Source organism: Numida meleagris, chromosome 5, assembly GCF_002078875.1.
Source record: "Numida meleagris isolate 19003 breed g44 Domestic line chromosome 5, NumMel1.0, whole genome shotgun sequence".
NCBI lineage: Eukaryota > Metazoa > Chordata > Aves > Galliformes > Numididae > Numida > Numida meleagris.
In genome coordinates, this window is record NC_034413.1 from 47,476,235 (window position 1) to 47,500,929 (window position 24,695).

Genomic DNA, 24,695 nt, shown 5'->3' on the forward strand with positions numbered 1-24,695 from the left:
GCTCCCCAGCCAGGCTGCCCCATCTGCTGCCTCGCCTGCTGCAATGTTTGTTAAGTACAGCACCATCACCAGGCTGCAGAATGCTGCCCAGCACGGTGGGCCTTTTTCCAAGGCCCCTGCTGCTGCACAGCAGCCCCCCCTGCCCCCTCCATCCTCAGGCAAGCCTCAGATACTGGTGCCACCCAATGGAGTCATGCCACCTCCCCCCCCTCCACCTCCTCCTCCCACACCAGGCTCAGCTATGGCACAACTGAAGCCAGCACCTTGCGCCCCCTCTGTACCACAGTTCACACCTCCGCCACCCCCTCCCAAAATCCATCAGGTTCAACCAAATATAAGTCAGGCAGCTGCTGCTGCCACCTCCCCATTGCCACCACCTCCTCCCCCTGTGCCTGCCCCACCACCACCTCAAGCACCCCCAAAGCCTCTCATGACAGCTCTCCCCCCACAGCCTAGCAGGAAGGCAGCATCACCAGGGGTCTCGCACATCACCTCCCCTGTGCCAGTTCCCTTGCCTCTTGCAATTAAGAAACAGCCAAGTGTCACATCTCCTCAGGTGCCTCCGCTGCCCCCAGCCCCTCCAGGTCCCACCCCTCCCCCGACGTTTCCAAAGCAACAGAGTTTTTCTGTGAAGCCTCCCCCATCCCCTCAATCCCCAGTGCCGTCAGTAGTGAAGCAAATAGTCAGTCAGTTCCCACCTCCTCCCACCCCACCTGCCACTGAGCCCCAGCCTCTGAAACCCCTTCCGTTGAGCGTGGCTCCCCAGTCACCTCCAGCGGTGAAGGCAAAACCCAAATGGCAGCCTGCCTCTGCTCCCTCACCGGATTTCCCACCTCCTCCACCAGAGAGCAGCTTAGTGTTTCCTCCTCCACCTCCTTCCCCAGCTACCTCTGCAGGTTCTCCCCCCCCCGACAAATCAGGGTCTCCAGTCAAAAAGACCAGCAAGACATCAAGCCCTGGAGCAAAGAAACCACCTCCAACACCTCAGCGGAACTCCAGCATCAAGTCCACCAGCTCCACTGAGTACACTGAGTCCAAGAGACCTTCAGTGGACCGCCTTGTCAGCAAATTTGCACACCCACCAGAGCCATCAGCATCTCCATCAAAGGAGTCATCACCTCCTGTGGCCCCTCCAAAGCCTGGAAAGCTCAATCTCTCTGGTGTGAGCTTGCCCATTGTCCTTCCACAGGGAGGGACAAGCTTCCCGGCCAAGGCTCCTGCTCCTGGTGCATCTGGGAAGGAACCCACGGTTGAATTTCCTTCTCCGCCATCGGATTCAGACTTTCCACCACCACCACCTGAAATAGATCTTCCTCTCCCACCTGTGGAGATACCATCTGTGTTTTCAGGCAGCACTTCCCCAAAAGTTGCTGTGGTCAACCCTCAGCCTCAGGCATGGTCAAAACCGTCAGTTAAAAAAGCCCCACCACCCACACGTCCTAAGCGGAATGACAGCACTCGGCTGACACAGGCAGACGTCGCAGAGTCACCGGCAACACCTGGCCCCCAAGTGCCCACTTCACCCAAGTCTAGCCTTAGCGTTCAGCCAGGATTCCTGGCAGACCTCAACCGGACGCTGCAGCGGAAATCCATCACCCGGCACGGCTCCCTCTCCTCTGCACGGATGTCCAGAGCCGAGCCCACTGCCACCATGGACGACATGGCCTTGCCACCACCCCCACCAGAGCTTCTGGCTGACCAGCAGAAGACGAGCAGCTTTGGGGGCAGTCATATATCCGGCTATGCAACGTTACGGAGGGGGCCACCCCCTGCACCTCCCAAAAGGGATCAAAACACTAAGCTGTCACGGGACTGGTAGTCAGTCACCTGGGGCTGGTGCTCTCCGTGACTTGTGGGCTGCTTTGTGATCAGCCAACCCGTGATGTTGTGCACTTGAGTGAATGTGGGGTTGTGGACAATAGCCCTGTCAGAAGAGGTGATCTCAAACTGTAGCCAAGGCTAAAGATAGAGACGTTCCCCTCATGGCTAGGCCAAAACGGTCGGGGGCTGGGGGTTGTCAGTATTTTATTGGGGGATGTGGTAGAGGGGCATTGACTTAACCTTTTCAATTTCTTTTACCCTTCATATGGATTGGACCAAAATCCCTTTTTCTTACTTTTTCTGCATTTGGGGGGAAGATAATTTTTTGTAGTGTCTGTCCGTGTGAGACATGTTTGTGCATGTATTATAAGTGTAGGTATATAATATATTGTGATATATTTCATTGCAATTATAGAAGATAACCAGAATGTTTTTGTAGATCCGTATTTATTGTTTCAGTCACTATATTATTGGGAATCTGATTCTGTAACCAGTCAAATCTTATTGTAAAGATGAAACTGTAGGGGGCACTTTAAAGAAAGGAGAAAGAAAAAGAAGCAGAGAAAAAAAAAAAAAACCCAAACACAAACAATTTGGCAGTTTGCGATGGGTAAATGGTGCAGAGTCGAGATGTTCTGCTAGTAACTGTACGTTGGTCGTTGATTGAAAAATACAAACACAACATACCAAAACATTCTGGTCATAATACTACTGAAAATGAGTATGTTCCAAGGAAGAAAATAGATTTTATATGTAGTGGGCTGGAGTGAAATATATTTATACTATAAAGAACCTCCCCCTCCCTTCCAAATAGTTTAAAAATGTACACTGCTACAAATTAATTCAAAGTTATTTGTCCATGAAGTAACTAGGATAAGTATATATTATTCCAATCCATTATGCATCTTAACTTTATAGTAGGCTTGATCATTTGTTTTTATGACACAAGATGACTGTTTATGTTAACCCCTTCTGAAAGCAGCCAGGACTCCTGCAACCAGTGCTGACCCACAAGGCTGACCCATGTGGCTACACCACTTGTATGTGTAATTCTTTCCCTGAACAAACAGGTAGGTTTCTGCAGAGAGCATTTTGTTCTCAAATGAACATACATAGCGTAGTCTCACGCTGTCTGTGCCCAATAAGATGTATTATCTTTACAGAAACTAGTGTCTGGAAACAGTTAAAAGTATTGTTCGTAATTCATTAGCAGCTGTCAGGAAACATTTCCTTCTAGAAAGAGAGAAGGGATTGGGAACTTCAGGCAAGCGCAGCTGGAATTCTCTTTTCTTTGACTTGCCAGAAACTGTGACCAACGCATAAATCTGTTAATTACGAAGTTGCACTTCCAGTAGTCAAGAGGAGGGCTGGAAAAAGAATCTTTGAGAGGCAGTAACATTTGCAAACAGTTTTAAGGGGCCGTATGAGTTGGAAATATTTGCTTGTTTTTTTTCATTTGCCACCAACTCACGATCACATCAGGTGCCAGAGTCCTTTTTTCTGTTTTCTTTTTTTTTTTTTTGTACTTCAAACCCATGGTTTGGACACGGTAAGTTAGTGTAGTTAGCGTAAGTGCTCGTGTGTTGTGCATGCTCATTACAGGGTAGTGGTACGCAATCTTTGTAAGTTAACCAGAATATTGGGCCTGTACCTAGGCCATCCTTGCTTGTTATAACTTCCTTGGTCAAGACAGGGATACCGTCAAGGCTCAGATGTCAGAAGAGTTTTATTGTTTATTGTTTACCTTTTCTCCAAAAGAAAATATTATTACATGCTTTCCTTCCCCCAAAAAGTGAAACAAAGGCAGTAGCTTCACCTGACAGCGTCTTCGAGTGTGTAAAATAAGATAGAAGCTAAGCTCTCGTTAGAGAAATTCAGACTGATACGAAATATTTTGAGCGTGTCTGCTATTCCTTTTTTATAGTGTTTTTTAATCTAAATAATAAAATAAATGTCTTTGTGAATAATTTATCAATAGGAAAAAGATTTTGCCAATTAGAAGTAAAAATGACACTTCTATAACTGTAATTTTAAATAAGTGTCATGAAAAGAGAAAAATTAATGGTGCTGTCTCTGCTGACCTGTTTCGTATACCTTTTTAAAATCTGTTTCAGCACCTCTGGAAATTATTTTAGTATTTCAGACTTGGTTGTTTTTTTTTTTTTTGAGCAATAAGGATATACCATTGTGTGCATTTTTAAAGCACTGCTAGGAAAAGGCACTTTTTTTCTATCTTTCAGATTGTTCACAAAGTTTAGTTTCTACTATTTTTGTGCTTATGAAGTGTCCTTAAAAGCATTTGTGTTGTTGATTTTAAGCATGCTCAGTATAGCTGGCAAATAAGTTCATAGAAAAATTGTTAAACTGTACTGCAATTCATGGGTGCTGTAATTTTCTATATTGGTTCTCCTGCTGCTTTGTACTGTATGCAGCTCCTGGGGCTTGTCCCCACCAGTGGTGCAAAATGTGTGCAGACACAGTCATAACTTCCCAGCTGTTACTGGCAATAGGCAAGTGGGCACGTTCTCTGCTTCCTGGTAGGGTGCCCAGATGAGAGCAATCAGGGAAATCTGTTTGTCTCCCGTTTTTCTTTCCCTACAAAACAATTTCACTGGTGGGTGACAGTTCCTGTCCTTTTTCTTCTGTTCATTCAGTGCAGGTGCCTCTGGGATTTGCGTTTGGCGGAGCAATGTTTTGAGTGCAGGTTTTTCAGAAGTGTTTGAGCTTTGTTCTTGTTTTCCTGTGCCCAAGTTCATTTACCCAGTATCTCCCCCTAGACAGTTAATCCATGCTTAATTTTGCAGGCTACTAAAGAGCTTGCTGGGAGACAGAAATTGAACACCCAACTTTACAGCAAAAAGAATGAGCGTCAGCAAAGGTGGCACCCTTCTTAGTACAACTTCCTTCGTTAGTAAGTAGTCACACAGAAACATAGCAAGTGGCTGCAGCTTTCTCTCAGATGAGCGCTGAAATTTGGATACAGAGTGGTTTGGAGAACCTGGATGCCTTTTCACCTTGTGAGACCTGCTGACGTAACTTGCTTTTCCAGTGTATTTACTGTTTTTATGACTGCAAATATTTATGCCTTATTTACAAGTATGTTATTTTTGCCCTTGTGCACTGGTCTCTGAATTCTACCATTTTCTCTGTTAAAATCAAAACAAAGGAGCCAAATTTCAGACATACAGCAAGATGCTTCTTGCTACAACCACGGGGCTGTAATCCATTTGGCACTATTAAAATGAATGTGTGAGCTGAGCTAGCATACTGTGTACACAAAGATAGCAAATGCTTTCATCTTAGAATGCTGAAAATGGATAGCTATAGTTACATGTAATGTACCCTTTGACTCGTAACGTCAGGGAGAGCCTTGCTCCTGCAGGAGTTGCTGAGAGCAGATAGTGGCATGCTGTACTCCATTCCAGTGCCCATTCTTTTAAATTTCCTCTCTGCCAGGCAGTGGTGACATCTGCCTCTGCAGGTAGCAGGGCTCTGTTCAGCCAGCAGAGAGAGGAGTTCTCTGCGTGCAGTATAGGTAGGGTGTAGAAAGCCAGGGGCCCAGTCTTCTCACATACTTCCCTTTTAATTCTGCTCTTGGGGAATGGCTTTGGAAGGGAAAACTAGGCTCTCATAACAGCAGTAACCATAGGGGAGAAGGGATATAACAAGAAAGCCTTTTAGCAAGTGGCTCTAAACAAATCATTGGTAACATGTTTGAGTTGGACATGCCAGTTTTTCTGTCTTTCAAAACAGGAAGGAGGCACAAGTCCCACAAAAAAGAAAAAAGTAATCTAGTTATTTCAATTACTTTACATGGAAATTACCTGCTTTCCTCTGTGCAGTAGCTTCCTTACGCAACAAACGACTACTTGCTCTAACTTGGCGCGCAGCCTCAAAGCCAAAGAGCTCCTCTCCTGAACTTACTGTGCAATTTCCTGCAGAGCAACAGGGAATGACCAACACATCAGGGAGACATCAAGGTACTGAATCACTTTGGTTTCAGGACTAATGGGAGAGGGAGCAATATTTTAACAAGTGCATTTTAAGATTTACTGTTCTGGAGTTGCACATGTGGAGTTTGGTTGGTTTTTTTTCTCCTAATTTATTTCTTTGTTCTGTGCTCTTAGGCAACCAGGTAGCACAAAGCAGTGTGGCCAGTCTTGCTCTGGATTAAAATTATTTCTATCCACAGTTAGAGGAACCAAAAGTGCCATTTCAACAGCAGTAGGGCAAAAAAGAGGTTTTTTTCTGCTTATTACAGAAAACTGCATAGACTTAAATTGTTACACTTCAGTGGTGCCATTACAGGTAAAATTCTCTTATTCAAAATAAGATAAGAAGTAGGTCTTACTTTGAGCGTTACTTCCAATACAGAGTCATGTTAAAATCAGTTGCATCTCCTTGATTAATTGAGGCACTGTATGGCTCACTGGCATAAACTATAGCTGGAGAACATCTGATGTGGTAGAGAATAAGATTTTCCATTTGAAAATACTGTAAACATAGAGCCAAATTCTTAGAGCTGTAGTGGTATTTTTACTTGATTTGTTACCTGCAGAATTTTCAACACTTGATACTCTTCCTCATTTTTAGCATTTACTTCAAAGTAGCAGCAGGAGTTTATAAAGGTATTTTCTGTGCAGTATAAATGTGTGCGACTTCCATCTTGTCAGCATATATGCTTTCTTGGAGTTTTGTCTCGGACCAAACACAAGAGCAATATAAACTCCTGACACAAGGTAGTGAAGATGCAATCAACCAGAACATATGAGGAGTTTTGTTTTCTTGGTGGTGGTTTTTCCCTTTTTTTTCATTGTGAAATTGTAGATTATATTCTTGTTCAGTTTGCTCCGAATCTGGGGCAAGGGGAGACTTATTTGTTTGGTGGTAGGAGCTTCCTTATTTGTGGCTCCTGATGTTCAGCTTTGCATTCCCTTTTTTACTTGGAGTACGCTCCAATCCAGAGAGCATTTAACACTACAGCTTTCACTTCCATGTTTCTATAAAATGCTGGTGGTTTTTAAACTTTTTATTTTAGAAATGTAAGTACATTTTCCTAAAATTGAATAACTTTCCTTTCTGAATTAATTTTCTCCTAAAGTTAAAAAAAAAAAAAAGTGACAAAACCAGCATTATAGTGCAGGGGTCAGCACACACTAATACTGTGATCCACTGAGACACAGGCTTTGTCTAGTTTTGAAAAGTTTAAGCCACTAAATTGCAAATGATGTGACAACACATGACTGGCCATCATATGTAAATTCACTGCCACTAATGCGGGAAAAATAATGACTTGGGCAGATGGCTGTTTTGGTGCTTTGAGGCACTCAAGTAGGGCAAGGATTCAGTGAGCTCTGTTCCTGAGAATCGTACATCCTCGATGAGGTGAGCTAGAGAAGAGGGGGGAGGAACAGGAACTGGTGCTGTATCTATGCCCAGTGCCCTACAGCAGGGAGTTAGTGAGGGGAATGAGTGAGAAGGAACTTGAGTAACAGGTTTTGGAAACCCCCTTAAGTGTTAACACTTAAAGGCAACCTGTCTGTTATGACACTTACTTAGGAATTGAACCAACTGTTCCTTACAGTGGAAAATAGTTCTCTCTCACTCAGGAATTCCTAAGATGCCAAAGATGCATTCAGAGCTAAATTTCAGGTACGCAGATGTGCTTGCAGCAGCTGCTTCTGGGGCTAAGTGGTGAGGGGCTGCAGCTGCTGGTTGGCAGAACTGGGCTGCTGCCGTGCAATCCTTGTCTTGACTCACCACCGTAGGTAACTGAGTACAGACCTGCACGGGGCATGGGCAAAGGGCAGTTTAGCAAGAGAACCTGTGCTCAAAGACTCCCTTGTAACTAATCTGGTGCAGCACTTTTACTTTAAAGCTTATACTTTAAAAAGGAAAATCAATACTTTCACAAGTTACAGCTGAACTCCTTGGTCTCCTCCTAGTGGACTGCCATGGACCAGAAATTAACTGGAGCAGCAGTTTGTTTTATGGCTTACACTAACAACTGTTAGCAGCCACTAGTGATATCCTGTACAATACTGGGGATGCAAATGTAAGAAAAAAGTGTCATTGCAATGATGATCTGTCTGTACAGCAAACTTGTGATAAGTGCTGTAAATACATTCATGTTTACCGCTTTAAAAAAAGAAAATTGCACATTCTATCTTTCAGTGGGATTGCCTCCCCTCTTCTTCCCTTTCCAAAAAAGAAAAAGCAAAGCTCTTTTAGACTGATAGCTTCAGGTTGGGGGGAGCTTTGCCATATTATAAATATATATAAATATATGTATAAATATACTTTTTTAAGCATGAGAGAGGACAAAAGAAATACATTATAGAGTACCCAATATAGATCATTATACGATGGAATATGCACAATTCAATAAAGATGTAGTTAAATTTAATCATTTGTTTTAATCCTCTGTCTTGCCATTTTCCTTTTTTCAGAATCCACCTTCTGTTCTCAGGGCAGCAGCGGTTTCCTTTTACGGGGCTCATGCTCTGATGGGCTACAGGTTGCTCATTCTTGATAAAATTGCTATTTATAGTTCCTTTGCACAGCTCTTCCCAGTGGATCTGAGCTGGCTGTACCAGTAGCATCGTACATACCAGCCACAGGTCTAAAGAAGACCCGGAGTGAAGGCTCAGCTTTTCCATCTGCCTGCTTCCTCAGATGTGCAAGGTCCTGCCATTACTCTGTGCAGCTCTGCTCACACAAACAGCTGATGGCTGGTAAGTGCTGGTGCATGGTGCAGTCCCTCGCTGGGGTCCACTGTAGGGAATACACTCTGCTCTACCTCTCCATGGGGGATGCTCACAGGCTGGCCATGCAGCGTTCATGAGCTGCTACAACCGGGATTTGAAAGTTGAGCTTAAAGAACTCAGGAATTCCCGCTCATGTAGGGCACTAATTCTTAGAGGTGCTGAGGTATTTGGCTTACATGTAAAACTAAGGTAACCTCTGCCTTGAGCCAAAAGCAGCAGCAGCTGCAGTACACGCTGTCATGTACAGGAGAGGGAACTCAGCTCAGTGAACAGAATTCACACCACAAGCACAGCTGCCTGCACCACAGGGAAATCAGAGTTGGAGTGTCATGGCCCCAGGGCACTCATGTCACCACTGAAAGAAGAGCTGCTTTGCTCCTGCGGGCCTAAAGGAAGGGAGCTCTGCCTAAACACTGGCGATGCAGAATGGTGCTTGGGAAAGGTGAGGAAGAGCAGCTCCAGTCAGCTCAGATGAATCCTAGCCTAAAAATTAAGCTGGTCCACGACAACAGCAGCTCACCTGTGAATGCAGCATGGGCACCTGTGATGGAAGAAGGAGATAGTGCCCTAGCAGTTGCAGTTACAGGAAATACGTCTTCACTTCTGTATGACTGTGTGAGCTGCTGAAGGCAGCCAGCTGGCTGCCAGTGTTCAAAGCTGGGCTGTAGGAAGTGCTGAGCTCACCTTCTCTGAACAGAGCTCCTGCACACACAAGCCACATGTCCCCATCCCTCAACACGTCAAAAAGCCTGTAGCAAAAGACAAGGAACGTGACGCAGTGGTGGCATACTCACAGAACACAGGGTGTGTGCTTTGTTCTTTTTATTCAGGGCTCGTTACAAGAGGGTTTAGTACACAGCAACAGTTAATTCCAAGTACAATTAAAAAAATTTAAAAATTGGGTTTCGCACTCACTTGGAAGATGGTTCAAATGGCACACACAATAAAATGTTACTGGCAGCACACAGCTCCCCAGAGTCTTGCAGGCTCGATCATTTACAGTGGGCTCTGCACTCCTCCACCCCATCAGCAGTGCCAAAATCAAAAGCACAAAGTGCTTCCCTTCTGACTGCAACCCAAGTGTGTGTGGGGGGTTCTGCTTTCAGAAAAAAGTACATGGACAAAAAAATCCATGTTAGACACTAACATTTCCAGAGAATTCATAGAAACTACTTGTCCATGCAAGTTGCAAAAGACACTTTTTCAAATGTGAAAAGAAGCACTTGGGCTTTACAAAACAAAAAAAATCTCAGATGTCAGCACTTTAGCAAGGCCCTGTAATGGAAATGAATTCGTACACAGCTCTTCCTCATTAGTAAATAGAAGGATTTTTCTGAGGTTTTAAGAGAAACAGGAAATGTACTGCACGTATTTCAGCAGTCACCACATACCTGTCCAGCAGGATGCTGGGTGTAGCCTTACCTCTGGCCAACAGGCTGCTGCTGACTTTTTACCTTCTTGTAACTCACATTGGAATAAGCAAAGGTGTTAATGAGTATGTTCAGAGCGCCAAAGAAAATAAACAAACAGTTCCTGCATTTGCAGAAAGTTGCACAAAACACATTGCTGCTTTGAATGAATGCAGAACATCATGGTCTGAATTATTTGCAACAGCAGTTGGCAAAACTTGGCTGCATCAAGTGTTTGGCAACCTTCCCACAGATAGATGAGGGTGCCACTACTCTCAAAATTGTTAAAAGGACTGCTGCTACGCACTGACTTCAGCTACTGAAAAGAAAAAGTTGTCCCCCCTTGCACTATTCTGACCTCTGTATAGTACCATTTTAGCCACCAAATGCGGCCGTGCCTAATACTGAGTGATGCCAAAAAGTGGAGTAGGTGGAAAATACATCTATAAGCACACTAAATTCTTGAACGTGGCTCCCTATAAGCTATAGTCCATAACCTACCTGCTCATGCCGTTTGTTGTACAACACTGCCTCTTCTCAACATGAAGCATTTGCCTCTGTGAATGCAGCAGTTCTGCACATTTCCTTCTGCCGCTGTTGTCAACGTAGGCACTAAAGCCTCTGCATGGGTTTTGGAACATTTCATTAAATGCTGCAGTCCTCAGTCAGTGACTCCACACTCACTCAGTAAGTCCAGTCAAAGCCACAGCACTACACTGTTCCCAACAGCATCCTCTAGCAGCTTCCGAAGAAGTTGTGCTGATAATGTTGCTGGGTTACCAACCAACAAAAAGTCCTGTCCTTTCCCGCCGGAAAAGGTAAAAGTTTTGCATTTGCTTTACATCTGAAGCCCAGAGACATAATAGAGTGTGCTCATTTCTAGGAAAGAGGTGCATGGGCAGCGTTTACTAGGAACTGGTGGAAGCTGCTGGGAAGAGCACAGCAATAACCTGCCATCCAGCATAGGTGCGAGACACCACAGAAGCACAGCAGGCTGCACCAGCACAACCCTCCTCCACCACAGGTGAGCAGCAGACAGGCAGCACACCCTCAGCCAGAAAAGGACCGTCAGTCCTGCTACCGCTTCTCTTCTCAAGCTCAGCTGCAGCACCCTAAATAAAAGTGCCACTTTGCAGAAGCTGCATTGTTGCCAATGTCAACTTTGGTTCTGGGCTGTCACAGAAGTGCTGAAGAACCACACCGGGCAGGGGCTAAGCATTCTGCCTACTTGCAAATGCTGAGGTAGGGCTACCTTGACAAGACCAGTGTGCTGGCACAAGCAGAAGACAGGCACATCCTCTTAGTCACAGAAGCACTGCACAGGGAGAGCCCTTGGCAGCAAAGAAAATTCTCAGGAGGTGTGAAAAGTGAACAAACTGCTGAGGCAAGTGCTCACCAGTTCTCAGGCTTCCCACCACCCACTGGTAAGTCGTCCTGCCAGAGCCCGCAGGGACTGTGCAGGAGCTGTGGTGCAAACCAGCAGCAATCCCCAGCCCAGGTGCTTCCTGTTAGTGCATACCACAATGACAGGCTGAGTCCCAGGGCCATGCTCCACCTCTTTTCCTCCACTGAGAGCAACGGCTCCTCAGAGTCCATGTTCTCTGGTGCCTGCTCCAGCTAGTGAGCATGGAAGCACCATCGAGACGCTCAAGCATAAAATAGGCTGCTTGCTTTTCTTGCCCCCTCTCACCCCTCTGTGGCAACAAAGAAGAAAGAAGAAATGAAGATGAATCAAGGACAAGGAGAAAGATGAAAAAAATAAAAATCAACGGGTGAGACACATGCAACCTTAGCCACCTTGATGCTGAATGCAGATTTTAAAATAGCCTGCTTCAGCACTATCTGGGGACAGTCTGTGACCTCCTTTCACACAGGCACGTGTCACAGGGGCAGCTCTAGTTAATAGATTTGTCTCAAGAGGGCTGAGAGCAAGGAAGAAATCTCTGCTATGGCAAACCAAAGCAAAAATCTGCAGCTAGAGATTCCTGCCTGTCAGTGCACAATGAAAGCAGCTGGCTGTGGGCAACGTAGCTCTCAAGAAGGGAGAAATGCTTCTTTGGGCTGTGTAGCACTCTTTGGGCTATTCCGGAGTCTCCTTCCCCCACCTCTCTCACATGCATACCCACTGCTCTGACTGACAGCTTGCGATGCTGAACGCCTCCAGTTGTGGCAGAACTCGGTGAAGAGAAGTTTGCATCTATGAGAGTGTTGCGTTTTTTTCCCCACTTCCCTAAACCCCCTTTTAGAAGGAAATGTCAATAAAGAGAGGAAGGAATGTTTTTAAGGAGATGTACAAGGGACAAAATTAAAAACACAACCCCCACTGACTTCACTAGCATGCAGTCTATGTAACATTAATACAAAAAGCTTGTTTACCTTGGCCTGGTCTATGAACATAACATCACATCATCCCCAAACAAACCACAGAATTAAAATCTGTACAAAATAAAAAGTATGCATAAAACTCATCTCTTTGCATTAGTACTGCATAATAAAGCATAAAACCAGCAGGAGGTGACCCCAAAATTCCATCCGCAGCAGCTCTTAGAGGACAAAAAACTCAATGCTATCAGCAGAGACTAAACTAACTTCTCAAAGCCAGCCTTCCAGGGAGCTTCCCACATTTCACCTTCAAGGTTTTGCAGCCTCATCTTCTGTCCTGAGCTCCAACAAGTATGCAGCACTTTCTGCTCTGGCAGCTCTCAACACATAAAACTCAGAAGATACACAGCCGAGTGAAGATAAGGACAGGAGTGTACTTACATAAGGTACACACAGTCACCACCTGTCAGTCAGAAGTGTTCGAGTACATGCTCTTGACAGTCTGAGTTAAAGACGTATTTCACTAATTCATCACCTCCCAGCTGGAATGTGGGTGCACAAGGAGAGAGTATTAGCTCTCATTTAGTAACTCATTAAGCTGCCATAACTCAGTACATTTGAGCACTGTGTGCTGTCATCACCAAAAATGCACCCAGGACAGAAGAAGCCAGGGAAGCTCTGACAGTCCTGGAAAACACAATTCTTTGGTGCTTATGGGGTGGCTGTGTAGTAAGTACTGCTGCAGTGCAATCACCCCAGTCTCTAACCAGGCTGCAAGAACCACTGATCTGTGCAAAAAGCGTAGGCATGTCCTGTGACACTGGAAACAGACAATCCAGCTACAGCACCACCAGTGTTTGTAGGTGTGCTCCTAGAGAAATAATGGGCTGAAAAATCAGAACATGGCTGCTTCTGCTGGTCTTGCTGCAAGACAGAAGCCTTTCCAAAGGGAAGTAGAAAAGTATCTCTTCTGGCTAACATTTATTCCAAGTAATGCTGCCAGCTTCCAGAAAGAACAGAACAACGTTTTGGCTACACAGCTGAAGACTGAGCAGGGGAGAAAAAGTAGCTTCTATCTTTGCACCAGTTCCTTCAAAGCCGTACTTCTTGTAGGCTTCCACCGAGATAGTTCCTTACTCACCGTCACAGGAATTAACGCACTCTTCTGCAAGCTCACAGCAGATGATCAAATTCACCCACATCCTACAAGCACACCTCACCTGTTTCTTCTTTCTTCCCCCTTGAGCAGCTATGGCTTCTCCCTGCCCAAGTTTGTACCAAGCATGTGCCTCCAACCTGGCACTGCACTGCCTACCAAGAAGGGGCAGAGGGCTTGTGTCAAGTACCCAGCCCCACTGCCAATACTGTCACAAACCCAGCCCTGGCAGCGCTCTCTGTACTGTTCCGTTTTACACACAGGCTTCAGAAGAAAGCTGCATTACCTTGCCTCCGACAGTTGGTACTGGCTGGAACCTGGTCAGATGTCAGTCACACGTTGTCTGAGACTATCTGGCCCAGGAGGCTCTGGCAGTACAGAGGTCAGCTCCATTTGTGGAGCAGCAGGACTACAACAGGAGGTTTAATCAGTTTGTTCTGCTAATGCATGACATTCACCCAAAGGCAATATTTAGTCCCTCCTGAGGGCAGACTAGCATAGCCATCCTTTTACACTGACGGAATCACCGAGCAGCATTTTTAACTGACACTGAAAAAGCAAACTATCAACCCAGGGCCTTCACTTGTTATTACTCCACCAGTACAGTTAAAATACCTATTTCTTCATAATAAGCAATGGAGAGGAGTGGGAGAAGAGCTAGGACTACTTCTAGTTACTGCTTGGATTTCCATAGGAAACCAGTACACAACAACAGCCCTTTTTACTTCCACTGAAGAGATTTTGGCAACAGACATGAAGACAACAATTGCCGTTTGTCCTGCCTCTGCACAGGGCTCTCACAGTACATATGCAAATCTAGTCATCAAGTACAAAAAAGCCAATTTACAATACCTGATTGGATTTTTAAGATTATATTGTGCATAAGACTAAAGTTGGGGTACGTTTCTCTAGTGCAAGCAGACGTGAGTAGATCTGAACCTTAGATCGCAGCCCCTAGAGTTTATCCTCAGACCCCAGGAGGACCTGTAAACTTCACTGTCAGTGGCATCTGTGAGTTCCAGTCAACCCAGCAGCACCCATGGCAGGTAGCACGGTGCACAGCAGCACATTTACATCAGTGCATAACCAAGACCAAACCTGTTGCGTTCAAAAGATGAGGAAATGGGGGTGAGGATCCTCTGGGCTGCAGCCATCGTAATTGTCTAAACTAAAGGGTGAGTGAACCAAAGCCAGCTCTGTGTGCCCCTGTGTCAGCCTACACAAGCAGAGCAGCTGCAGAAGTGTTTTTGCTAAAGATGCAACCAACTGTAAGGAAGTCAGATACGTGAACAGTTTTGCATACAAATCCCTGTGTTTGCTAAAACACAAGCATTCTTCCAGCTGCACAGGAGTGTAGTGTAGAAACAGGAGGGACATCCACCAGCCATCAACGCTTCACCACAAGCATCCAGGACATCCCCAGTGCCAGGCACTGCTGCCAAACGTAGTGCCACCACAGTGCACAGGATTCCTGAGAGAGATCCCAGAGCCTGTCAGAAGTCAGAATGAGAGTGAAGGAAATATCAGCTACTCAATGAGTTTGTTAGATCTGAATGGGGTCAGCTTACTTCAGCAACAGATTGCTCACGATAGCCTCTGCTGGCAGCTGGAAGAGCCATTTGTTCAAACAACTCAAAACACTACTGTTTTATAATGAGGAAAAAAAAAGAAAAGAAAAGAGTGGTGTTACAATTATCCTTCATTCAGCTATTTTGGATTGGGCCTCAGAGGCTGGTGGAGATGAGGAAGCCCTGACAGCTCCTGCAGCAGGAGATGCAGCGCTCTGTCCTCTAGTCTTCACTCTGAGTAATGCATGATGGACTCCACATAGTTCCCTGGGAAGAGCCCTGTCACTCCATTCATGACCCCTTCGTACCAACCATCATCATTCTTCTTGATGACATAAATGATGGCACCTTCCTGAAATGAGAGCTCATCTTCTTTGTCCTTTGTGTAGTCATAGATAGCTACCACTAGAAGAGAACAGAAGATGGGCTGTTAGAAGTACAAGCATGCACCTCAGTCACCTCCACATTTAGATCTATACAACGCTCAAGTGCAGTTCCCTTACCTAGATGTCATTCTCATGGTACATAATAGCAATGTAAGTGAAAACAACTTATGAAATTGAGAGAAACGCAGTGCCTCTCTAAAATAAAATGCATGCTTACTCTATCAACATCTTTTACACACAGGAACAAAAGAACTTTATCTTACTAAACAGACGAAAGCTGCTTCAGAAAGTCAAAGAAATGCAATAAAACACTGGCAAGTATCAAACATGGAAGGTGTGTACCACTGTACAGAGAAGATTTGTACATCACATACAGCAGACTTTCAGCAAACTTTCCAGTCATGCCTGTGTAGTTGTTAAGAAACTTTATAAAGAAAAATAATATATACAGATAAATACATATAGCATATCTTCATACATACCTACAAAAAAAGATATACATACACAATATACCCAAGAGACGTATCGTGTACATACAGCACTAGAAGGAAGGACTCACACCTTGAAGATGCTGTGCTTACTGAGCCCCGTCCTTGTAATGAGGCCATTATAAGGGGCTGCACGTGCACATGTTTCTAAGATTCTGGGTGCAATTCTCAGGCCCTGTAGCAGGGGTCCGCGCACGCCTCTAAGGCACGGGCCTGATTCTAAAAGACAAGTGTCTAAGTCACATGCATCCCCCTTGTAAGTGTGCAAAGAGCACACTCATTATCTTAGCGTTAAGAGTCATGGGCCTGCCCCTTAGGAGGAGGGGCGCTTGTTTGGCGCATCTGTCAGATGGAGTTTGAACAGCCACGCATATGAATTACCACTACAAAAAGAATCACCCAGTTCCTTGCAACTTTAAACCCACCCTTTTCCAAGTAGGTGCGCGGTGCCCAGGGAGGGTCCTCCTCTGCATATGGGTCACTGTACTCCACCACCGCTGCCTCTTCCTCCTCATAGTCCTCTGGAGGTGGGGGTGGCGGCGGGGACTCGTCAAACACTGGCTCATCCACGGGTGGGGGTGGGGGAGGAGTATCTGAAACTGAAACGGAGAAGCCCTGTAGCCAGGAAACGGCCCCTACTGCCACGGCTGCAGGTTAAAGAAATGCTTCATATCCCAGCTAGTGGCTGCAGCACCCACGGTTAGGAGTTGTGAAAATACACTAGAGACAATAAAATTCAATGAAGGAGGGATCGCGTTCCTCCAGTGAAACCAATGAAATTATTTCCTTCCCCCCCCGCTTCTTTGGAACTTCTGACAAATTTGCAGACAGCGAAGAATTCAGGTTGCACGCAAACACAAACACATCTCTCATCCATTCAAAACAAAAGCCACATGCAGTACTGAATCATGGCACAAGGAAGCGACACACTTACTGTTTTCTTGAACTCTGGCCACAAATCCCATTAGTGGTAACTGTGGAGTTACCTGTAGGATGGAGGGGGGAGGAGGAGCAAGGGATGCTGCCACAGAAATTAAAAAAAGAGGCATTCGGTTAGAAACACAAAGCAGCAAACAGGAAAGTAGACATCATCGCCACTCAGACAATGTAGCACACTGCCAAGAAGCTGAGATAAAAAGGACAACATTCACAGAAAAATGGCTCAGGGCGTTTAAGCATATTTTCCCAATCCTTACTTCAAGGAGATTTCTACATTGTTAACAATTCCAACACAGCGCTTTTCCTAAGATCAAGAATCTGTGCTGAAGCAGAAGTTTGATCTGACTAAAAGATTCCGAGTTCGTTACAGAACTTTGTCCCCCTATAATCCTCCATCTTTCAGATCAATTTAATATTTATAAATTGAATGTCTTTTCTGTTAAAAACACCCACAAACCCTTATTCCTGAAAATGGATATAGCTAATTATCTCCAAAACACGTGCAAAAAAATAGAAAATTAATTACATGAGGCAATTTTAAGTGAAACAGAAAGGCGCCTCTGAGAAACCTCAAGCTTCCAGCCAGGAGCCTCGCTGGTAGAACAAAGCACACTTTGCTGTTGCAGAGCAGCAGAGCCTACTCCAGGTGTGCTGCCCTGTTACCTTTCTGCCTTATTTTGCAAACCCGAACTCTGAGCAGCTGCCTTACTGCTAACGGAAGAGCTATCTTTGTGCAAGACATGCAAATTCACACTTAGAGAATACACTTAGTTTTCTAATTAAGTTTTAAAAAAAATTAGTTAATTCTGGTTAACAAAACTGTAGTCTCACTTTGTAAGGGTAATGCAATACAATTCTTTTTTATAAGAAAGTTCTGGGAATATTTTCCAGAAAGCACACCTCAGGAAAAGCACACCCAAATCATTTCTTGTTAGCGTGACATTTAATCACATCCAAGAGAATACCAGGGAAAAAAAAAATCTGCACATCACATACCAGTACGATTATTTACCTTACTGAGCTGAGCTAATTAAATTTCAGTCTAATCCCAGAGCTGCAATGTATGACTTAGTATTTCTCAGAATTAATACAACTAATCACAGCAAATGGAAAAAAATTACCCAAGATACTTCAAATTCATATCTCCAAATATACTGTTTGCTCATTTTAGCAACTGTTTTCACAAGCACTTCGAATTTCTTCTGCCAGTCGCGTTCACCTTCCTTTTTCTACCACACATCACAAACAAAACAAAACAAACAAAAACCACAATGGAGCAACCATCATTTTTGTTGCAAAAGTACCTGTGTACCTCCATATAATGCAGGCTCCATTATCTCACCACTTAACTGGTATTTCTTGAGAAAATTTAAAATACATTTACAGTTACAGCTTCTTTGATTGGAGTAAGGTGACCTCAGAGAGAATATATTCCTTCAAGTGTAACCACAACTGCTGGGAAAAGATCCGGTCTTGCATTTCTCCAAGAGGAAAAGGGAACTTGAATTTGAAGTACTACGGAAATGCAACAGCATTCAAGAATACAGTGTTCCTGTCCAACTATGAATTCGCCACCTTTTTAATTGCATATGCTATAAAAATACTTAGTTTCAAAATGTTTCCTTTATTCAAGTCACATGAATTCATACACTTCCTATCTACCATATGAGAATAGCTTCGGACTCCTGGGTCCCTTCCGTGCGTGATGTGTTCTGTATAGAAGTGCTTGAAGGAGATAACAAGGCTTTCCAGGTAGAAAGACAAATCACACTAGACAAGCACTCTAGGCAAACGTAACAAAAATCCCTTTGTTTTGTTTGGGTCACATAGTTTAATCAAAATGGTGATGTTAACACTAGCTGACATCATTCCTTGTTCATCTTAACCATAATCATTACCTTCCTTTTGGGTCCACAGACTGAGCTGCAGTTATGCAACTTATACAAAGTCTCTTTGGTAGTTTTGTTACCTGTAATAGCCTTATATATACAGTTTAATATGTCATATACGTCTGGATACAGTGAGAGATCTCATTACTGCAAAAAGCGATGTTGAAATGTTTCCTTCATAGCTATTTTCCTTTCCTTCCCACTTATTCCCCTTCAAATTCCAATACACATATAACATGCTCAACAAATACCACATATTTCATGCACCAGGGCTGCAGTTTACTCATACAAACTCCTCTACCCTCTCTGTCCCCAGCAGTACCATCCACTTCCTTCTCAAGTTAACCGCACACATCTCCTTGCGGATTGACTCACAAGCAGTAATATTTGGACCTGACCAGATCTCTTAAATGCAGACTGCAGCAGCTAACCTAATTCCTAATTTAACGCTTCATCTAAAACAACAAAGCCAAACAAATCATCACCAACAAAAACACCCACACAATAGCACTACAGCACTTTCAAATCGACGTTCAGACTTGCTTTGAACAGGGCCTTTGCTAACAATGAAACTTTCAGTATGTCCCTCGCATCTTTCTGTAGCTTTGTAAGAAATGGTCTCCCTTAGTGTCACATCAGTACCTTCACCTCTCCTCAGAAGCACAGGGAGAAGCACACAAAAGATGAACAGCTGCTGAATCCCCCCTGACATACAGGACAACTGCTTGCTAGAATCTCATCCTGCCTTTTAGGACAGGTTATCCATTAAAATAACGTCAGATACGGAACTTCACAGAGGACATAGCTCCCCTGCAGAAGCGCAATTTACTGAACTGGAGGTTAATCACGAGGAAAAAGCACACAAGCACACAGACTGATTAATGAAGAATCAGTATTTTGCTGCAAAACCAAATACCTATTCCACACCAAAGCAGCTACCTGATACACATGCTGTAGTAAAGGATTAAAGTTTGTCTAATAGATCCTGCAAGTCCTGGGAGATCAAAAGTAATTTATCTGGCACCAAGAGCCGTACTGCCCCGAGCTGCTGGCCAGAATGACAGCTGCAAACTCTGTGCTCACACCTCTGCTTCAGCACGGCTACCAGCAATGTACTGGAAGTTACCTCAGACTGACTGCAAGAGCTGCAGTGGAGACAGAACACAGGATTTCAGAGATCTGAAGGCCAGTCAATTCAACCCTGTGCTGCATTCATCACAGCAGACAACCTTTCTTACCCTGGTTCTGGTTATAAAAAGGTCCTCCATTGATCTGGTTCTGAAGGCTCGTCTGTGACGTGATGGAAGGAGGACGCCGATATGGCAAAGATCCCCCTATTGTTGGTGGTGTATGTCGAGACGCAGGCCTGTTCATGCTGTAGAACTGAACTGGGTGGCCTGGGGTAGAAAGAGAAATGTGTTACCAAGGAAAGAATTATGCCTGCCTTTTTTTTTATTATTATTATTTAAATAAAAAATATTGCATTCAAGATTCAAAGGGTAGGAAAAGTTTCTGTTCTTTTAGAAACAATCTACATCCTACAAGCAGTTGGTCAGTTCAGCTGCCAGACTGTCGGCACACTGGATGTCTCAACAGCAACACAAAACAACAACTCCTCCAACTGCCTGTAATCAGCAGTAATCACAAAAAGAAAGAAAGAAAATGCAAAGGTACATATGCCACAAAGTCTCAAAGTGAAAGAAAATCATTTTCATTTACCCATTTTATAAAACATATTACAATAACTGAATTTATAAGAAGTTATCTCATTTATAAACCTGCAAAAAATATCACTTCGCACTCCCGTCATCAAGCACCACAACACAACACAACCTGTTTGCTCTTACCAAGATTCAAAGAGAAACACAATACAAACTATCTTATTGCTGTTCCTGAAATACACAGAGATCATCCGGGGAGAAGAGAATGCTAGAAACTGCTGGAACGGATGGAATAAATGAAATCATACTCAAAGACCTGTTTTTACGGAGTTACCAATTGAAGCAACTCCTTCAAAACTTGCTCTCTCCTTTCTAATCACTTCCTATATCAAAGTAATTGATTATGAATCTAACTACGCAATATATATTTATCGTAGAACTCATTAACAGTACATCAGCAATTGATTTTGCACATCATTCATCAGTACCAAACACTAATCAAGAAGCAAGACCACTAAGGTAGCTTCTGTGTTCGCCAAGAATTGTCCAGCTTACATACGGCATATACCAGCACACGGTAAACAGGACTTCTTACACCGTGATGTGTTGTTAACTTTCCCAACTATTCCGCTTCCACCATTCGCAAAGAAGATAAATTTCAGGGTTTGCAAAAACAAGGGAAGAAAAGATGGCCACTGTGATTGAGGAGGCAAGCATGCAGTCAAGTAAACAGGGAAACGGAACACGTGAACAAGCAATTTCTTTAGAATTTGCACTGTTCTCCTTTCACACTGTGTAAGGAGCTTCTCCACTGTGTTCTCATCACTTGAGAAAGCTTCACGCTAGGTCAGTAAGGAAAACACAACTTGCTCACTGCGTCACTTGCTTCTACGAGCAAAAGCATTAATTAGAAATTCACTTTCTTCCTGCTTTGTCCAGATATGTACATCACAACCAACACAGTTTTTACGGGAACAAGAACAGTTAGGAAGCAATCCACCTAGTATATAAGTTTTTTCGCATTTCTCCTAAAGCACCTTTCCAGTGTCTCCCTGTTACTTAAAGGGCTGTAGAAATTGGCAGTGATTGGAAAGAAGGGAAGAGAAGAAGCAGGGAGGTTCTTAAGAGTCAGAACCTACAACCTCATCAGTAGTAAACTATCCATTCTCTCATATACTTCATTTCAGAGAAGCCAAGCAAGCAACTCAGTAATAACAGAAGGAAACAAAACTGCAAATAACCTGAAATTTCTAAGAGAACTGTAAATACAAATTTATAGTCATTAAACTATTAATTTCTCTTGATTTGGACTTGTCAAAAATACAGATGCAATGTGGCTTAAGAACCGGGATACCGATAGTGCATCAGAAATGGAAAACTGATTGATGTCCCATCTGATACACCTCATCTTTCGTATGATCTTGATACCAAAACTCATCAAAGTCCAGAAGCTTCAGTCGTAGTCAAGGATTCTATTATAAGTATTTTTTAATTAAATACGATTTTAAGAATGCACCTGGAGAAATCCTTTCTATAAGAGACCAAATCCAATGAACACACAAAGCAACTGACACCCTTGTGATCAGACTCCACTATAATGAAAAGTAGGAAGGCACGTAGCCACATGCAAATTTAGCTATCTAAACCAGATCTTTACAGTGCAGTGCAACAATTAATCAGAAGTTAGTAAGGAGCTGCGTTCTGGTTCGTACATACTGCGTGCAGCAACTTCAGCAAATGAGAAAATGAAAAATCTGGAGTGATGTCATAAGCAGTAAAAAAAAGCAAGCTGCATTATACACCACAAGTACCACCACCAAAGCAGTATTAAAACGCGTTAGTACTATTCAGCATAAATAAAAGCTTGTATGTTACTCGATACTGAACACAAAAAGAATGCCCCTCTTAACAGCTCGTTGAATGGAGACTCGTCATTTGAAAGCACTGAAGAGACCAGCTATAGAAATGGCACTTTGCTGGTTGCACCTTTTTGTTCCATTCATGGAGGAGAATAATCAAACCGAGAACTCAGTAAAAGTCTCAGTATCTAAAGTACAATAAAAAGATAACGTAATAAATAATTATGTAAATGCAACAAAGTAAAAGTAATCAAGTGATAAATGAGATGTGACTGCTGTTTATAAGACTAGCACACCCTTACTCGTCTGCTATAATGATTACCTTATAGTTGAGTATTAGCAGATATTTGCTAGTTATATTTACAAAAATCCTTTGAGAAAAATCACCGCTTCTCAAGAAACTCTGAAAAGCTTCCGACCGTGATCACAACTGGGCTCAGGTGCCCGCACAAGGGAGCAGACACTCACCTGTAGAGGCCGTGGAAGAAACAGCAGGGGGAGTTGGAGAGGTGAAGCCATCAGCAAGGGGCTGGGCTCCTGCAGCAGCAGCAGCATCTGGGGCAGAGGAGGAAGGGGCAGGAGTAGGAGGGGTGGGGGCAGGAGCAGAGGTAGCAGGAAGGGGAGAAGTGCCAGCCGAGCCAGCAGGGGCTATGTGAAGAGAGGAGGAAGAGGCGGAGTTAATAAGGAGATATGTTAGCAAGGATTAGAGAAAGCCTTTGACTATTCAGTGTTAGCAACTTACTAGATGCAAAGTATTTTAGAATGCACAAGGAGATGAGGGAAAAATGAAGCTACTAAAGGAAGACTCATTCTTAAGTAGACAGTTCATGAGGGTCAAGCAAACCTGCTGCTTCTTTCCAGGTCTGAAGGTAACCTAGAACTTTCCAGTGAGAGCCATTAGTTTTGAAAGACGTCTTAATCTTTGTCATTTAGGCTGCAATCTGTAGCATAGCTGCATTTAGTTTTTGTACAATTTAGAAAATACACAGAAGAGGAAAGCCAGAAGTGCTGCTTTGGTTCAGAATCATCATGTATTTCAAATCACACGGCAAGCCAAAACTATATGCTCTTTTTCACCAAAAGTGCTGAACAAGGAGTACTAATATCACTTCCTATTTCTGGGAAGACAGGTGTAGTTACAGTGAACAAACACCTTTTCATGACAGCTCAGCTAGGCTTGCATTAGTGTCCTAAGGATTTACTCTCTGCCTGCCTCTCTTTTAATCTAATTGTCTAAAAGCAAGCTGCTATAGATCTGCGTGAACAGCCAATGAAAAAGCATCAATTTGCTTAAAAGGGCTAAGTTTCCCCCTGCCCATCAAAAAAGATACCGTGTCCTATCTGGTTCCACGCAGGCAGCCAGGCAAAAAAAATGCTCATAAATCAAGTAATATATAAAATAAACACTAAAGTACCTCAGACACTCTCAGAAAATACATTACTTTATTCAAACTCATGCTATCAATAGCAAGCAATTTTCAAAGATTGCATGCTTCTGGAAAATGAATTCTGAGGTTCCTCATGGGGCTTCCTCCTCACATCTGCAAATGCTAAAGTTAATGCTGAAAGAGAAAGAGGAAGAGCAAGTTTCCATTTACCTGGATAGACACTGGGAGGAGATGGCGTGGGAACAGCGATAGGAACACCCACGCTGCCACTTCCACTGTTCTCGCGACTACTGCTCCGACTACTTGGGTGGCTTCCTCCACTGCTCCCACTGCTGCTGTAAGAAACCAAAATAACCAAAGAAATGAACGTGCTGCTCTGCGTGCTGAAACACAAATCCCTCAGAAAGCACTTTGCTAATTCAGAGTAGTAACAGGAAACAAGAATAAGAAACAATGATAGTAAAGCTATATAAATCTAACTTCTCCAAAAAGTCCTCTTCATTTTGACTACAGTAGGTTTTTTCACCTAGTCCTGGAAAACTTGCCAAAAGTGAAACACTTGCACAGCTAGTTGCAAAGAATGCCATTCCAATATTGTTAAATCCCTGTTGAGCAAATACAGACTATTTTCCAACTTACAATAGCTATTGACTTTTTAGACCGTTTATGCCTTCTTATGAGACTACTGAAATATGAAAATTCTAGAATGGTAAAGTAAAAGTCAGATTTTCTTACGCTTTAAGCCAATCAATTTCACTAGCATCAAGTACTTATGATGTTTAAAAAGTAAAGATTTCAAAAGAGCTACCACATCGTGAAACCTTTCTCATTATCCTAGAAAGAAGGCTAACCTTCTCCAGAACCGCTGGTAACACAGCTCAGCTTCGTTCTGTGTTTGCCATTACCAGAATCCTCAAAATGCAATGCTCTTTTTCAAGGACTGCTCAAACAAAGATGTGAACTATAAGCTCACCATGCAGTCCTTCAACGTGAAGGACATAAGGTTTCGTAGAATTGCAGAATCGTTTGAGTTGAAAGGGAC

General features: G+C 43.6%; 2 protein-coding genes across 20 annotated transcripts in view; one reads left to right on the forward strand and one right to left on the reverse strand.

The window, feature by feature from the left end:
• RAPH1 (Ras association (RalGDS/AF-6) and pleckstrin homology domains 1) overlaps window positions 1–8,227 on the forward strand; it is a 90,630-nt gene extending 82,403 nt beyond the window's left edge. For 4 of the 5 annotated variants that reach the window (XM_021397489.1, XM_021397488.1, XM_021397486.1 and 1 more), the window contains one exon: window positions 2,804–8,227. In XM_021397489.1, the coding sequence (XP_021253164.1) occupies window positions 2,804–3,031 (228 nt within the window). In that variant the 3' untranslated portion in view covers window positions 3,032–8,227. The remainder of the gene's footprint in view (window positions 1–2,803) is intronic. The other variant, XM_021397490.1, reaches the window with a different exon arrangement.
• The window catches only part of ABI2 (abl interactor 2), a 60,860-nt gene continuing 45,560 nt past the window's right edge, over window positions 9,396–24,695 (reverse strand). For 5 of the 15 annotated variants that reach the window (XM_021397505.1, XM_021397495.1, XM_021397506.1 and 2 more), the window contains 6 exons: window positions 23,864–23,988; window positions 22,734–22,820; window positions 19,984–20,142; window positions 16,852–16,938; window positions 16,343–16,516; window positions 9,396–15,448 (listed from right to left, as the gene is read on the reverse strand). In XM_021397505.1, coding sequence (XP_021253180.1) covers window positions 15,273–15,448; window positions 16,343–16,516; window positions 16,852–16,938; window positions 19,984–20,142; window positions 22,734–22,820; window positions 23,864–23,988 — 808 coding nt within the window. In that variant the 3' untranslated portion in view covers window positions 9,396–15,272. Of the gene's footprint in view, window positions 15,449–16,342; window positions 16,517–16,851; window positions 16,939–19,983; window positions 20,143–22,733; window positions 22,914–23,863; window positions 23,989–24,695 lie in introns of all 15 variants that reach the window. The other 10 variants (XM_021397493.1, XM_021397492.1, XM_021397494.1 and 7 more) reach the window with 7 other exon arrangements.